Source organism: Lipotes vexillifer, unplaced genomic scaffold, assembly GCF_000442215.2.
Source record: "Lipotes vexillifer unplaced genomic scaffold, Lipotes_vexillifer_v1.1 scaffold636, whole genome shotgun sequence".
In the NCBI taxonomy this organism is placed as follows: domain Eukaryota; kingdom Metazoa; phylum Chordata; class Mammalia; order Artiodactyla; family Lipotidae; genus Lipotes; species Lipotes vexillifer.
In genome coordinates, this window is record NW_006786547.1 from 415,007 (window position 1) to 431,499 (window position 16,493).

The following is a 16,493-nucleotide window of genomic DNA, read 5'->3' on the forward strand; positions in this document are numbered from 1 at the left end:
CGTGCTCCGCAACAAGAGAGGCCACCACAATGAGAAGCCCGCGCACCGCAATGAAGAGTAGCCCCCGCTCGCTGCAACTAGAGAAAGCCTGCACACAGCAACGGAGACCCAACGCAGCCAATAATAATAATAATAATAAATAAATTTTTAAAATAAATTAAAAAGACATTTAAGAGGATCCCTTCAGCTAATATGTTGAGTATAGATTGCAAGGGGGTGAGGGTATAGGCTGGAGGCCTGCCATGCAGGTGAGGTATGAGGATGGCTCAGGCTAAGGTGGGAGCAGTGGAGAGGAGGAGTGGGAAGACTGCTTGGTGTGAAGGTCGATCGATAGCATTTCCTGGTGGAGCAAATGTGGAGTGAGAGAGAGAGGAGAGACCGCTGTGTAAAGAAGCCACACCGGTTCTCTTCACAGGTTTGCCACAGAATGGCAGCTTGTATTCGAGGCTCACACACAGGCTCAGTGCCTGAATGGACTGACTGCTGAGCCAGCTTGTCATAGATCATGTTCATCCCACATCCGTTTTATCTGATATAGGGATTTGTAGTGTGCTCAGTAAGTACCTGTGGATGGGTGGTGGGTGGTGGATGGGTGGGTGGGTGGTGGATGGGTGGGTGGGCGGGTGGGTGGTAGATGATGGACGGATGGAGTTTCAGGCAGACGTGGTTGTTCTTTTGTTCCTTTTTGTCCTCTCTGTAGGTCTTCCTCTTCGGTGTTTCTTCCCTTTTCCTTCGAGATCCCATGACATTCTATCTTGATGTTGCTTTTCTTCAAAGACTGGTTGTGGGTCAGGGCACCAGCTCCCTTGTTCTTTCTATCCTTTCAGTTTCCCCCAAACAAGCACAGGGCTCTTTTACTGTAAGGTTACAAAGCGCATTTCTCTTTAAAACACATGGCGGTGTGTCAAAGGTTCCAGAACCTTACAGAGCCTCCCTGTCTGATGCCTCCTGCACGCAGGTCTGTTTGGAGCACTTTGACAGGGCCACTCTGGTTCCTGGCATCAGGAGCCCGAAGTGTTGAGTCTTGTGTGACCTGGTCATTCTGCCCCCATAGGTCTGCCCTTTTCCTACGGGTGTAGCCTTTGTCTTTCCCTTCTTCCCTGCAGGTGTCTGAAGACATGGTTACAGCACAGGGGTGACTGTTTCAGGGGCTCCCCTGCCTGTGGCAGCCTGAAACCCGAGAAAAGCCACCCGTGGGAATTTCCTCACAGACATAAACCCAGTCCCTGAGAAACGGCCATCAGTGCCCTTCCTCATCAGTGGCTGTTTCTGTTTCCATGCAGGTGGGGACGATGGCCTTCTGAAAGGCTGGGACACCAGGACCCCTGGCACATCCGTGTTCACAAGCAGGAGGTACATCATCGAGGGGCCAGTGCTTGGCGTGGGGGGCCAGCCCTCCCTGCCCCCGCCACGGCCTTCCGCGGGCGGAGCAGCGCTGCCGGGCACTTGCTCAGGCTCACCCTTCGCTCTCAGACACTCCATGGGCGTGTGCAGCATCCAGAGTAGCCCCCATTGCGAGAACATCTTGGCCACGGGAAGGTGAGCCCCCTAGGGTCCGTGCACATGGGTTCCTCCTGCACCGTCACTTCCTTTCCTCCTGTTGACCACTGTGATGCTTGACTGGGCCAACTCTCCACCCAGAGTGCGGGCGTCGGGGTTTGGGAAAGGAACCGAGTCCTGGAGGGGAAGTGGGCTGGGTCTTCCGGGAGGTGACCCCTGCTGCCCCGGGGCCTTGCCTTCCTGCACGCTCTCTGCGGTCGATGGGTTTTAGCTACGACGAACACGTTCTTCTCTGGGACACTCGGAGCATGAAGCAGCCGTTGGCAGACATGCCCGTGCAGGGCGGGGTGTGGAGGCTCAAGTGGCACCCTTTCCACTCCCACCTGCTCCTGGCAGCGTGTATGCATGGTGGCTTTACGATCTTCAACTGCCAAAAGGCAATAGGTGAGTGGGGGGCCTGGGGCGGGGGCTCCCAGTTTCCTGCCTCCTTGCTCCACCAAGCTCTTTTGCACCCTGCACGCATTCCCAGGGTCACCCGCTAGGCCTTGCCATGATTTGTAAGTCTGCTGACTTCAGAATCTCCGTTTCAAGCATGCTGCTCTCTAACCGTGGTTCTTCCCTGACCATCTCAATTATTTTGGTACCTTCTGCATTCAGCAGTCTGCTGGCCCTATTGGGACCTATCCACCAGAGGTGTTAACCGCTGGTCGCTTTCATAACCATCCTTGTCCCACCTTTTGCCAAGTCTTCCTGCCTGCGGACAGCGTAGGTTCCATGGCCTTGTGTTCCAAACATCGTTAAACTTCCCCTTGCTCCTTCCTCATACTCTCTGGGCAGAATCCAGCCCTGGTAAACCCCAGTCTGCTTATGCCTGAGCCACAGAACGTGGCTGGAGGGAAACAGCCACGCAGCGTGATCTCGCTTCAAGTTTATGCTACTGTGGGTCCCTTGCCAGGCAAACCTTGACCTTTCTGTAGCCAGTGATTCTTCACTGTCAGGACTGTTCCACGTTTTCTTTTCTTAAACCTCCACCCCCTGCGCTCCCCACCTCACGCGTCCCTCGTGATCTCCCGTCCCCCTTCTCTGTACAAACAAGGGATTATAGGCGCCTCCCATCATGGTTCCAAGGTCAGTGTCCCCCGTACTGGCTGTTCTCAAGGGTTCCGTCTTCTTTATCTTCAGTCCTCCGTCTACTGCGTCATTTCTGTTTATCACATGAATGTGCTCTGACAGTTCTCGCTGTAAAACAAGTTGGAAACTTTCTTCTTTCTAAGCATAGGATTTACAGTGATCAGTTGCCCTCTAGGCTCTGCTTTCACTGCATCCCATCAGTTGCTTTTTTTGCTTGTTTGTTTTTGTTTTTTTTTTAATTTTTTTTTTTTTTGGCTGCATTTGTTGCTGCGTGTGGCCTTTCTCTAGCTGCGGCGAGCGGGGGCTACTCTTCGTTGCAGTGTGCGGGCTTCTCATTGCGGTGGTTTCTCTTGTTGCGGAGCACAGGCTCTAGGCATGCAGGCTTCAGTAGTTGCAGCACGTGGGCTCAGTATTTGTGGCACGTGGGCCCTAGGGTACGTGGGCTCAGTAGTTGTGGTGCACGGGCTCAAGAGCGCAGGCTCAGTAGTTGTGGCACATGGGCTTAGCTGCTCCACGGCATGTGGGATCTTCCTGGACCAGGGCTCGAACCCGGGTTCCCTGCACTGGCAGATGGATTCCCAACCACTGCACCACCAGGGAAGCCCTACTCCTGACCTTGATAGGGTCCCTGCTGGTTCCCATTTGGTTTGATGATATGTAAGGACTAATGTGTGTGCTTAGTATTCATCAATCCATGTTTTCATGAGTATTTTTTTAAATCAGGAATTGTTGATTTTTTTGTTAAATGCTTTTATAATATCTATTGAACTGTATTATTTTTCTTCTTAGATATATTAATATGGTAAACTTTGTTTATGGATTTCCTAATATGGAATATATTCCTGGAGTAAATCCCACTTGCTTATGGTTTGGTTTTGTTTTAGTTGTCAAAAACTTTTTTTGAGGTATAGTTGATTTACAGTATTATGTTTTATGTATACAATATACTGGTTAACAGGTTTTAAAGGTTATATTCTGTTTATAGTTATTATAAAATATTGATTATATTCCCTGTGCTGTACAATATATCCTTTTCTTGTTTTTGTTTTTGTTTTTTTTATTGGCCACAGCATGTGGGATCTTAGTTCCTCAACCAGGGATCGAACCCATGCCCCCTGCAGTGGAAGCACAGAGTCCTTACCCACTGGACTGCCAGGGAAGTCCCTGTACAATATATCCTTGCAGTGTATTTATTTTATACATAATAGTTTGTACCTTTAAGTCCTCTACCTCTATCTTGCCCCTCCCCCCTCCCTCCCCTTACTGGTAACCACTAGTTTGTTCTCTACATCTGTTTCTTTTTTGTTATATTCACTAGTTGTTTTATAGTTTAGATTCTACATATAAGTGATACCATATAGTATTTGTCTTTCTTTGACCTATTTCACTAAGCATAATACCCTTCAGGTCCATCCATGTTGCAGATGGCAAAATTTCATTCTTTTTTATGGCTGAGTAATATTCTGCTGTATATATACATCACATCTTATTTATTTATTCATTTGTTGATGGACTCTTAGGTTGCTTCCATATCTTGGCAACTGTAAATAATGCTGCTATGAGCATTGGGGTGCATATATCTTTTTGAATTTTTTCATTTTCTTCAGATATGTACCCAGCAGTGGAATTGCCAGATTATACAGTAGTTAGTTCTATTTTGTTTTTTGAGGAACCTCCATACTGTTTTCCACAGTGGCTGCACCAATTTACATTCCCAACAGTGTAGGAGGGTTCCCTTTTCTCCACATCCTCACTGACATTTGTTATTTGTGGTCTTTTGATGATGGCCATTCTGACAGGTGTGAGGTTATATCTCATTGTGGTTTTTATTTGCGTTTCTCTGATGATTGATTATTTTGAGCGTCTTTTCATGTCCCTTTCGGCCATCTGTGTGTCTTTGGAAGGTATGTTATTTTTTTTTAGCGTGGTATTGGACGCTGGTAGTACTTTATTTGGGACTTTCATTAATGTTCAAAGGAGACACAGACTTTCTTTTGTGCTATTTAGCAGCATTATGTTTGTTTCATGTGAGAATCAAAACCAAAAGTGTGAAAATTTTTCTTCATTTTCTCTTGAATAATTTATATGCCATTTGGATTATCTTTTCATTCAAGATTTGGTAAAAAAAAAAAAAAAAAAATCTCCTGTGAGACTATCTGGGCCTGATATATTTTTGAATGATGGTTCTGTGTTAACTTTCTCTATATTTTTCTATGGAAGTTGGTTTGTTTATGCTTTATGTCTCTACTGGACCACCAGGGAAGGCCTGAGGTCAATTATGGTGAACCGTATTTTCCTAGGCAGCTATTCATTTCATCTACATTTTGAAATTTATTTGCCCAAAGATGTGTAAAGTTACTTTGATTTAAAAAAAAATTTTCTTCTCTAATAGTTATTTCCCCTTTATCATGTTTTACTTTGTATACTTATGCAAGTATACAATATTTTTAATGTATTTTTCCTTAATTAGGTTAGTTAGTAGCATGTATATTTTTCTTCTTTTAAAGAAGCAGGGTTTTACTTTTTTATTATAGTCTTGTGGTTTCTGTTCTCCACCTCATCAACCTCTCCTTTTATCTTTGTTGTTTCTCTCCTTGTGCCTCCTTTGTTCTTTTTCTAGCATTTTGAGTTGGGAATACAATTCACTTATCTTTATTGCTTTGTATTAAGTGTTTTTATGTCTGAATTTTTCTCTGATTTAAGCACATTGTTAGGTTCTGATATGTAGTAATTTCACTTTAATTTTTATGAAGAAATTCTATGACTTCAGTTTGTATTTCCCCTTTTACCCAAGTGTGGTTTAGTAGAAGGTTCTAAAATTTGCAGGTGGAAGCAATTTTTCATATTTTGACCACATTATTAATTTTGTTTTATTGCGCTGTGATCAGAGTGTTGCTTGTTCTTTCTACTTTATGGAACTTTTTGATTTCTTGTTGCCCAACGTGGTTGTTCAGTTCATGCTACACATGCACCTGAGTAGTGGATTTCCTGTTGCTGTGTGGTATTACTGTGTGGTAGGAAGGCTGCTTGTGTCCACCTGGGCCACAAGCGGGTGCTGCCACTGGTTGGATGTACAGCTACAGTGCACCTTTATTGTCCCAGTGACCCTCGCCTCCCGGTACCCCAGTGTGCACACCATGGAGCGGGAGGTCTCCTGGGAGCTTCCTTCACTGGTGGTGCCAGGGCACCTCTCTGCTCTCAGGGTAAGCTTGGTGTCCAGCTCCTCTCTGGAGCCGCCTCTGCTCAGGCAAAGCCCTGCGTTACGGAGGAGGATCTCCAGGGCCCTGGTTGTATTGTTGGTGTGTTTGCTGATGCCAGCTGCAGGCTTTCCGCATCACTGCTTATTCTAGTCGTGATTCAGATTCTGATCACAATTCAGAGTGCAGTGGCACTGATCCCTGCACTTGGGAGGTGGCAGTGGCATCCAGGCTAACTGAAGACTGAATGGCCGGCCACTGGGCCTTCCGGCTGGTGACAGTTTTCTAAGCCCGCATCCCCAGCTCACTGGCCACTAGTTTTCTGAGGCTTTTCTTGCCAGCCTCGGCCTTGCCCTGGACCCTTGACCATCTCAGGTTTGGTGACACCTCATCATTTCTTTTTCTGGTCGCATATCACTTTCACACTTTCTCAGCCGTGTTCTGTCCAGAATAAGGCTGGGCCTTTGCCCATCCTGCCCTCTGTCTTCAGAGTTGCCATAGCAACTCACCATAAGGAAAGCTGCTCACGCTTCAACTCTTCAGTGAGTTACTCCCTTTCCAAGCTCAAGTCCAAACTCTCTAATGCAGCACGCCGAGCTCTGCATCACAGGACCCTTCTGACGTGTCGCCAGTTCCTGATGACACCTCAGCCACGTCCACTCATGTGGTTCCTCACACACGCCAGGGTCTTTCCACCTTTGTGCTTTACACGTGCTGTTCCCTTTATTTCTTCTCATACACCCCTTTCTCTCCATTTGGCTCACTCGTTTGTCCTTTGCTTTCAAGTCTTAACGAGAAGCTTCTGCTGAGTCCTAAGGGTTCAGGTTCGGGTTAGGGTTAGGGTCAGCTCTGTAGGGTTAGGGTATGGGTTAGGGTTAGGGTACACGTTAGGGTTAGCTCTGTAGTGCAGGCTGACTCCTCTCTCAGGAACACAGAGTGCATTCCCTGCAGGATGATGGTCTGTGCTTCTCTGCTTGTCTGTCCACATCTTGATAGTCCTCTGCGTGACACACAGTGGTTGCTCTTGGCACATTGTCTCGCTTTGAGGGTGGGTAGGGCCATCGGGTGGGGATGATGAGATCAACCCTGGGTAAGTTTCCCGTGTCCTCCTGTCTCACTCCAGAGGAGAATCAGGAAGTGTTCCCAGTCACTCTGTCCTACACCTTGCCCAACTCGCTGGTGTATGGAGTTGACTGGTCCTGGCTGTACTTCCGCCGCTTGCCGCAGACCCATCCGTCATTCTGCTTGGGGTCCTCTCCTGGCAGCGACCCAGGAGCCAAAACAGCAGACCCAGTCTATACCCTCAAAGTTGCGGCCCAGTCGCCAGCACCCCGTTTTGAGCGTCTAGCTGATGCTGATGGAGAGGGTGGTACCAAACACCAGAGTGGAGGCAAGCTGAAGACTCCTCTCCAGCCCTTTGCAGAGGAGAGCGGCGGCCGGCTGCACGCCTCGGGGACCGAGATCTGTGACTGTGACCAGTACCTGGACGCAGCCACCTCTGACGCCAGCCTTCTAGCCACTTGCTCCTTTTATGATCATGTTCTTCACCTCTGGAAGTGGGAGAACAGCTGAGCTAGGGAAGTTACTTGATTTGACATCATAAAGACCATTTCCACCAATGAAACCAAGAGTATGTCTTTATCTTTTCTGAGAATGAAGTGTCCTCAGACCACCTCACTGAGATTCTGGCTGCATGCAGGTTTTCTGTATAGGGCTCAGTGCATTTTATGGAAGGAATCTCCAGGTAGGCAGTCAGAAAAGCTGTTGGCCTCTTAAACGAGCCTTATCTGTTGGGGCCCTTCAAAATGGTGATAATGTAGCAGCAGGGTGTGGGTGGGGCATGGTTCCCAGCTCTGTCTTGTCAGTTTCCTGTGTTTCTGACTTTCAGTTCTTCATACTTATTTAAGCAACTATTTGTATTAACTAAAAGGAGTGGCCTTTTTTTTAAGCTACTTTAAAACACCAGAAATAGTTTTATATGAACATTAAAGAAGCTCATGTCATGGCACCAGAAGTGCTTGTATAGCCTCCTGTGCAGATAAGCAAAAAGAAGTGTATACACATTCTGAGTTGCTTTAGCATGTCATAAACTTGAAACACGTTGTCATACGCTGAATTAGTCACACTTCCTCACTGCGGCTTCAGTAAACCAAGTAGCTTCCAAACCTGGACACGGTTTAACTCCAGAAACATAACTGGGTTTGTGACCTGACTCCCACAGATCAGTTCCTCGTCTCTCTGGAAGGAACAGATGTTGAAGTATAGGCCACTGTGGAATTTGTCAGCTCCTCAGCCTCCACTAATAAATACAACAGACAGGTGTTCCGAGTCAGAAAACACAAGCCTCTATCCTTTGCTTTCTTATTTTCTGATGGTACAACACTGTATGCCAGTACAGGTCAGAATGTGTTAATGTTGAACCCTCCTCCAGAGTTTATTTTAGGATATTTCACTTAAGGGTCAGTTAAATATGAAACAATTAGAATCTGAGGGATTATGCACTGAAACAGGAAAATACAAGGAGGAAGGAGACTATAGATTACTAGGGAAATACGAGCTTGGCACCAACTTCCTGTGTGGTCTTATCTTTAGGTTTTCCCCAAGGGGGGCTGTCTCACCTGACTCCCCAAAATAAGCTGCTTTGGAACCCATAAGTATTCTCATTGGTGGTTCCCTGGGGTGAATTTTGGGGGATGAATTAACCAGTGCTGTCATGTGGCTGGATTTGCCTTGTGAATTCTCTTTCTCCTGCAAGCTAAGCCACGTGTTCTTGCCTACTTCCCAGAACCTGTTGGTTGGGGTTCTGGTTTGGCTGGAACCTCAGAACGTCGCCTCGGTCACTACGCCCTAGCCTGTTACGTGGCACACTTTCCTTTTCAAAATGACCAGTTGCCCCGAACAACACTGTAGGGTAGCCAAGGTCTTTAATAGAAGCGAAACGAGGGCGACGCCTCCCCACCCGCCACCCGGGAGCTAGGCTCGGCGAGGATAGGTCGAAGTCCTCAGTCGCAGGCACACCCGTCCGCCGCCGCCGCCGACTGCTCCTAGCGCGGGAAGTTCTTGGGGTACAGCTGGAAGAGCTTGCCTTCCTGCGTGGGCTCAAAGCCGTACTTGTCCAGGCGCTCAGGGTCGAAAGTCCCGGCCTTGAAGTCCTTCTCGATAGCAGGTGCCGCCGTCTCCAGAAAGAGCTGCTTGGCCGTCAGGGGAGCGTCTGTGCCCTCCGGGGCGCGGTAGTTCACGTACGGCTTGAGCTTGAAGCCGGCCAGATCGGGGACCACCAGCTCCGGGACCATTTCCTTGACCTGCACGAACTTGCCGTCGCGGCCCCGAAAGCCGATGCCCTTGGCGCCGCGGCTCTTGTAGAAGGTGCGCGGGCCCCGCTTGCTGGTCCACTTGCTCATTCGGTCGGCGCCCCGCACCAGGGCGCGAGCCGCCCCGCTCAGGAGGCCCATGCCGGGGCCCAAACGACAAGAACGCTCTCCGACTCCCGCGCACAGCCACGCGGCCCCCGGCACCGCAGCGCTCCGCTTCCGGCGCCCACTGCAGCTTCCAACACCCCCTGGCCACCGCGCCAGAGCAAGAGCAGCTCCGATTGGCTGCGACGCGTCCAATGTGCAGCCTTGGCCCTGCGGGGGGGCGGGACCTGTGGGGCCCTGGCCAATGCTCGGGGAGAGCCCGCGTCCGGGCGCGGCGTAAGGAGCGCTGCCGTGGGGGGCGGAGCTTCGAGGCGCAGGGCCGGACGCCGTGAGGGCGGACGTTAGGGGCGGGGCTTCGGGAGGAGTGACGGGAGTGCCGGGTGTCGGGGGCGGGGCGTCAGGGTAGCGCGGGCGTCGGGAGCGCGCGATCCTGGTGAGTCGTCGCCGAGCGCCCCGAAGTGGCAGGCCTGGGGGTCCGGTTCTGTGAGCAGAGGTAGCCATCCCCTCCCCCATGCATCGCCGGGACGTACACTGCCCCACAGGGCTGTCGCCGGCGACGCACCTCAACCCAACTGGCCCCAACCGCTACGGCCCCCAACCGGACGCCTCCCAACCCTACTGCCCCCAACCCCGACTGACCTCAACCCAACGCCCCTGCAGCTGAACGCCCCCCAACCTGACTGCCCTCAATCCGACGGCCCCATAATCACTGCTCTCCGCCCTGCGCCCTAACCTCCACGCCCCCCTAACCACCATCTTCCTAACCTCGATGCCCCCAACTGCGCCGGCCCCGGCCCCCCAGTTCTCCTGCGCTCTGTCTCCTTCCCTCCCGTCCCCTGCGCTGTGGAGCACGTGCAGCAGCTGAAGGCGGTTTGGTTGTGTGGCAGGTGCTGGGGGCTTGAGCTCTGTCGCCTGTAAGCCTGGGAGGCGTGGGGAGACCGCCCTGGTCAGGGCTGGGCCACAGAGCTGGGGTCAAGGCGCTGCTGGTCCTTGAGGAGACATCTGAGAAGAAAGGGTTTCCCACGGGCCGGCAGGGACCTTTGACCAGTGAGCAGATGCAGGTGACCCTGCACCTACCTTCTGCTCCCTGACTTCTCCCGGTGGGATTTCGGAAGAGACAACCCTCTCTTACTGTTGCCCTTCCAAGGGACCTGGGAACCACAGGGTGAAGGCCCTAGACGGGGCTCCTCCCTGCGGCACAGAGGCAAGGTGAGCAGAGCTGGTCCTCAAGTTCACCACACCCCAGACCAACACACCCACCTCCAGGGCTCAGCCACACTGCGGGGGAAATCCTGTGCCCAGGCCACTAGGGAGGGTCTGGCTCACAGCCTGTAGTGGCCACACACCCCTCCCCGGGGTGCTGGAAATCCCTGCTGCACTAGGCCTTTGCCCAGCTGCCCACACTTGCCCTTGACTGACTGGGAGAGGCGCCCGGGACTTGGCTGCAGTTCTAGGTTCCCGGGCAGCCACACGAGAGCTATTTACAGAGAGGGAAGGGGCTCCGATTGCTTGTGAAAAGAGCTTCTCTCCATGGAGAACACAGTTTTTCATCAGGGTTTTCCTGTCAATAGAAACGTAATTTAACGTGGACAGGAACCTGGGGAAGGGCTGGGAGGCACTGCTTTGCACGTGAGCATGAGGTGGTGGAACGTGTGCTCTCCTTGGAACCAGTCTCTCTTCTTTTGTTTCACTTTTAGCCATGGAGCAAGAGAGGCACGCCGGCCCAGAGGTGCAGAACCTGAGGATTCCAGTGAGGAATCAGCCTTAAAATTCCCAGTTATGGCCACTTCTGGACAAGGAGAAAGGGTCCTTTTAACATCTGCCCCGCAGCAACTCCTTGAAGCCTGCTGCATGTGGGGGTGGTGTGTGGCGCCTGTGTTCCCCTTGTCAGGGCTGAGGCCCTCCCTCCTCTTCCCCAAGGTCACTCTTGTGAGTTCCTGCTTCCCCTTAGGAAGTCTGCTTGCTTTGTCTTAGGGCCTTTTACCCGTGGAACATATATAGCCACATTACAAGGGCCTTTATCTCTAAACCAGAAATTTAGATGCATTAAAACAACCGTGAAAAGCTGGAAAGTCTGAGATGCCTAACCACCAGAGACTGTATAAATAGGCCTGGGGCATCCCCGTGACCCTTCCTGTGGACAGCCCTGGCTGCCCCCCAGGGGGTGGCTGAGGTTGGAGAGACACACTTAGGAGGAGGGTGCTCGTCTGCTGCCTGGTGGATGTGGTCTTGAGCCAAGCACGCAGTCTGGGCCAGGAGGGCCTGGACGCCTCACTGTGAAGCAGAAGCTCCCACTGCTTCCATCTGCCTCCTGAGCTGAGTTCAAAGGGTTGAGTTTTCTGAATCACTTCCTTATTCTGTCTTGATGCAACATTCTGCTTTTGAAAGGCTTTTCTGAGTGCATTGATTTCCTTGGGTTTTCTGGCATCGATGCTGTGTGTGATCCTGGCTCTGAAGGATCAGGCAAGCTGCTTTAGTCCTTGGCACTTGTGTAGAAACTTGAAAGGATTAACAAGTCCCCCCACCACTCCCCCAAACCCATCCTGTTCCTGGCTGCTTGGAAGGAGGTATGTGGGTACCAGGAGGAATGGAGTGTATCTACTTGTTTGGCTGGTTTCTTCAGCTTTGGGGGAATCTGCCAGCATCCTGTGTATGGGCGGTCCCAGCCGTCTGCCCACTCACCATTCCACACTCACTGTTCTCTCTGTTTTAAAATTAATTAATTTATTTTTGGCTGCGTTGGGTCCTCATTGCTGTGCCCGGGCTTTCTCTAGTTGCGGTGAGCAGGGGCTACTCTTCGTTGCGGTGCGCGGGATTCTCATTGTGGTGGTTTCTCTTGTTTCAGAGCACGGGCTCTAGGCGTGCGGGCTTCAGTAGTTGTGGCACGTGGGCTCAGTAGTTGTGACTCGCAGGCTTCAGTAGTTGTGGCACATGGGCTTAGTAGTTGTGGCTCACGGGCTCTAGAGCGCAGGCTCAGTAGCTGTGGTGCACGGGCTTAGTCGCTCCGCAGCATGTAGGATCTTCCTGGACCAGGGCTCAAACCCATGTCCCCTGCACTGGCAGGCGGATTCTTAACCACTGCACCACCAGGGAAGTCCCTCACTGTTCTCTCTTACCTTCCTTTCTCTCTCCCTGGGGTCTGGGCTTCTGAAGCCCCTTGTTAACTCCCTCCCTGGGAGCCCTTCTCTGCTGTGAGCTGGTATTTAATGTTCTCAAAATCCAGTTGGCTCCTTAGGGTTTCCCAGCACTGCTGCTGTGTGGGCTTCTGTCTGCCCCGAGGCCAGCAGCACCCACGTGCTGTTGGTGATGAGAGGGCACTGAGAGGTGGCCTTTGTACCCACTGTGGCCAGCTGGGCTCCTCTGGGCTTGCATCCTGAGGAGAAGGAAAGCTGAGGATTTAGGATTCAGATGCGTTAATGATGCCTGGAGCATTTGTTGTCAACACGGCACAGCTGCTGGCCCTGCCCAGCCGTGCTGTGGGTGGCCCTGCTCCAGAGCAAGTGGGCTCAGGGGACCTCAGCATCCTGGAAGGTCGCTTCTTTCTGGAGGTCTCCAGGGCTGCTGACTTGTCCCTGACCCACAGCTCTGTTGTCACTCCCTGGGGAGCCAGGGCCATGCCCATCCTGGCCCTTCCCGACTGCAGCCTTCCCCCCTAGGCGTGCTTCTACCTGGCCACCCTTCGGTCCTGGGGTCTGCAGCTGAAGGGGCAGCGTTCCCAGTCCACCAGGTGACCACCTCACTGCCCCCGGCTAATGGGCGGGCCCCAGAATCAGTGGCCTATTGCACCCTTGGCTGCCCTGGGTCCTTTGTGTCCAGCCTGTGTCTGGGCTTGGGAGGCGCCTCATGGCGCCTTGCTGACAGGTGCTCTGTCTGTGACCTCGCCCAGCTGGTGGGTGTTGCAACTGAAATCCTCCTGGCCCTGGCCCTGGACCTTATTGTCATGACCATCTTTTTTTTTTTTTTTTTTTTTGCGGTACGCGGGCCTCTCACTGTTGTGGCCTCTCCCGTTGCGGAGCACAGGCTCCCGACGCGCAGGCTCAGCGGCCATGGCTCACGGGCCCAGCCGCTCCGCGGCATGTGGGATCTTCCCGGACCGGGGCACGAACCCACGTCCCCTGCATCGGCAGTCGGACTCTCAACCACTGTGCCACCAGGGAAGCCCGATGACCATTTTTTGTATATAGAAGGGTTAACTGATTGCGTGAGTATCTTGCTTCAGACTTTAGCCCTAGGGGGATGAGGAGGAGGGCTTGAAAGGGTGGGGGAGGCTCGGGTGTTTTGAGCTCCTGGGAGCAGCTCTCAAGCCCGCGGTGGCTTTTGTTGGAAACTGCTGGCCTGTCCACGAGGCTGAGCTCGTCAGATCCATGCAATTCGAGTCTGTTCTGAACTTCCTTGGCTCACGTTTCCAAGAAGAGTGAAGTCCCGCTTCCTTTGCAAGGGTCTGTCGCAGCCCTGGGAGAGGTGCTGTGTGACTGGGGGCGGGGCAGGGGGCGGGGCCGAGCAGGGGCAGGACAGCTCAGTGTGTACACGTGGCCGCCTCTCGGGTCCCAGCCTTGCTCAGGCAGCCCCTTGGCTCCCCTTGCAGGACAAGGGCAGCCACTCCTCAGTACAGGTTCCGGAAGAGAGACAAAGCGATGCTCTATGGCAGGAATATCATGAGGAAGGTAGCTCGCGCTGCAGGCCCAGGCCTCCTCCCCCTCAGAGGTGCCAGCACCACCGGCCTGTGCCTGGGGGCCGTGCAGCGGCTCTGGGGCTCGGGGAGGGTCTGGGGAGGGCATGGCTGGGTGGAAGCATTTGGGGAGGAGGCCCTGTCACCCCGTGAGGTGGACATGAACTGGAAGGGAGGACAGAAGCCCCTCCCTGGAGCATCCCTGGCGTGTGGCGGGCGGAGGGTCCTGGCTCCGGTGCTGAGATTTCTGGTCCAACCAGGATTTGGGGGCCAGGCTCCGCGAGGGGGAAACTGCAAGGCCTCGCTTGCCAGTGTCAAGACCCACCTTGGGGAAGAGCAGCTGCGTCCAGCCTTTGCTGGCCGGGCCCCTGCGCCCTTCTCTCCCTGAGGGCAGGAGATCTCAGCAGACTGCCTGAGGCTGCCTGTGCTTCAAGTGCACGCTTGAAGCGTTTGCTGATATTTAAAAATATCTTCTCTTTGTTACTTTCCTCGAGTTACACAATCGATTCGTGTTCTTCGTGGGTAAGCTTGAGCTGTCGATGGGGAATCACGTGGGTGTCCTCACGTGGCTCTTCCTCCTCAGTGTCAGGCACTGTGGGAGGCTGGTCGGTTGGGGCTGCTCTGTATGGCGGGAGGGCGGGCGCGCAGGGACAGTGGGCGGGCCCCCGCAGGCTCGTGCAGGGCCACGTGGAGTGAGTCCCGGCAGGTCTCAAAGACACTCAGGCGTGTGTGTTGGGTGGGGGGGCTGTCCACTGGTGACCCTGCCGAGGACTGGGCAGCGGCAAGCTGGACCTGGGCTAAGGACAGGAACGTGGTCCAGTGAGGCCAGGACACCTGGGAGGGAAGGAGGGGTTGTGGTGACCGCCCACCGACAGCCACAGCTGGCACTGTGGGGCAGATGCAGCTCGGGAGCTAGGGGACAGCAGGGGGCAGTGGCTGCCCGAGGAGGCTGGCCGGTGCCCAGCTAGGAGCCGGGCCCTCCGCGCTCCCCGGCACCGCTGTTTGGGGCAGTCCGGTGGGCCTTGACTGTTGGGGGAGGGTGAAGAGCCTTCCAGACTGGGAGGACTGTGCAGGCACTCGGGTTGTTGTGTGTGCCAGCATGACAGGGGTGGGGTGGAGAGCGTCAGCCTTCTAGGCAGAGGAGACGCAGGGCTGAGGACTCAGAGCTCTCAGAGCATGGGCTGTCTGGGGACATGGCCACGCGGTATCGCTGTCATCAGCACCAAGGAGGGTTCCCTGTGTCCTGGGCAGGTGAGCAGGGTGGGGCCGGGCCGGGATGCTGGTGTCAGGCTGCAGGCAGGCCAGGTCCTGAGGGCTGGGACCGACCCTGAGGCTGAGAACTGGATCCACCGGCTGCAGGGTCCAGACGTGGCCTCCCCCTTTCACTCTGCATGTGACCACGCTCCCCCATGCACTTGTGGGGAACACAGCTGCCCCCCGGCAGCGGGTGAGGAAGAGGACCAAGGTGCTGTCTTTGGCCAAGAGGTACTGGGGGTGCCCTTCAGAGTAGTCACGTCTCAGCTGCCCTCCCCAGTGGGCGCTGGGGAGGCCGTGGATGTTGCGCCGCCCGTGGCTTCCCTGCCATGGAGTTCACAGCGCAGACACCATCTGCGTTTGAACCCCTTTGGGCTTCTGCTCCAGGTGCATGTCTCTCTGCTTTGTAGCATCCTGCGTTTCAAGAAGGAATACCCCAGCCTGCAGCCAAAGGAGCCCCCGCCCTCCCTGCTGGAGGCTGACCTCACGGAGTTCGATGTGAAGAATTCTCACCTGCCGTCAGAAGTTTTGTACATGCTGGAAAATGTTCGGTAAGAGAGAAGTGGACACGGGGAGACCCTCCATGTGCCTGTGGCTGCGCCCTGAGAACTGGCTGTCACCTGGCCTCCGAGGTGTCCTATCCCTGTGGCCACCGTTGGTTGTGTCAACAAAAATAATGAATAAACAACCTATAATAGGAATAAAAAGAGTTTTATTTGAGACAAACTGAGGACTATAGCCTGGAAGACAACCTCTCAGATAACTCTGAGGAACTTCCCCAGAGAAGCATAGTTTTTAGCAGTTTTATGTCTTGTCAGAACAAAGAACATTAAGCTAGTCAGGGATACATTCCTTCAAGGTTTCAAAAAAAAACAGATCAGCAGGTACATGGTGAGTCAGTATGGCCTCGGCACCTGGGAAGGGAGTCTTATCATTGAAGGAGAATGAGCACTGGCACCCTAGAAAGGGAGGCATTTAATCTTTATTTTTTATGTGGACGTTTTGTTGTTCTTGTTCTTGTTTAATATTTATTTATTTAATTTATTTATTTTTGGCTGCATTGGGTCTTTGTTGCTGCACGCGGGCTTTCTCTAGTTGCGGTGAGCAGGGGCTACTCTTCATTGCAGTGCGCGGGCTTCTCATTGCAGTGGCTTGTCTTGTTGCAGAGCACAGACTCTAGCGCACGGGCTTCAGTAGTTGTGGCACACAGGCTCAGTAGTTGTGGCGCACGGGCTTAGTTGCTCCGAGGCATGTGGGATCTTCCTGGACCAGGGCTCGAACCCGAGTCTCCTGCATTGGCAGGTGGATTCTTAACCACTGTGCCAC

The 16,493-nt window shown here is 53.1% G+C and overlaps 3 protein-coding genes across 3 annotated transcripts in view; 2 read left to right on the top strand and 1 right to left on the bottom strand.

The window, feature by feature from the left end:
* The window catches only part of DPH7 (diphthamide biosynthesis 7), a 16,533-nt gene extending 9,133 nt beyond the window's left edge, over positions 1–7,400 (top strand). The window contains exons 8-11 of the mRNA XM_007458997.1: positions 1,284–1,353; positions 1,474–1,539; positions 1,772–1,944; positions 6,952–7,400. Of these exons, the coding sequence (XP_007459059.1) occupies positions 1,284–1,353; positions 1,474–1,539; positions 1,772–1,944; positions 6,952–7,400 (758 nt within the window). The remainder of the gene's footprint in view (positions 1–1,283; positions 1,354–1,473; positions 1,540–1,771; positions 1,945–6,951) is intronic.
* A 1,341-nt stretch (positions 7,401–8,741) lies between these two features.
* Positions 8,742–9,283, bottom strand: MRPL41 (mitochondrial ribosomal protein L41). Its single transcript, XM_007458922.1, has one exon. The coding sequence runs from the start codon at positions 9,278–9,280 to the stop codon at positions 8,873–8,875; it is 408 nt and encodes a 135-aa protein (XP_007458984.1). The 5' UTR covers positions 9,281–9,283; the 3' UTR covers positions 8,742–8,872.
* Positions 9,284–12,663: 3,380 nt separating this feature from the next.
* The window catches only part of PNPLA7 (patatin like domain 7, lysophospholipase), a 32,215-nt gene continuing 28,385 nt past the window's right edge, over positions 12,664–16,493 (top strand). Inside the window, 5 exon segments of the mRNA XM_007458998.1 lie at positions 12,664–12,792; positions 12,901–12,971; positions 13,830–13,908; positions 15,280–15,398; positions 15,578–15,718. Of these exon segments, the coding sequence (XP_007459060.1) occupies positions 12,664–12,792; positions 12,901–12,971; positions 13,830–13,908; positions 15,280–15,398; positions 15,578–15,718 (539 nt within the window).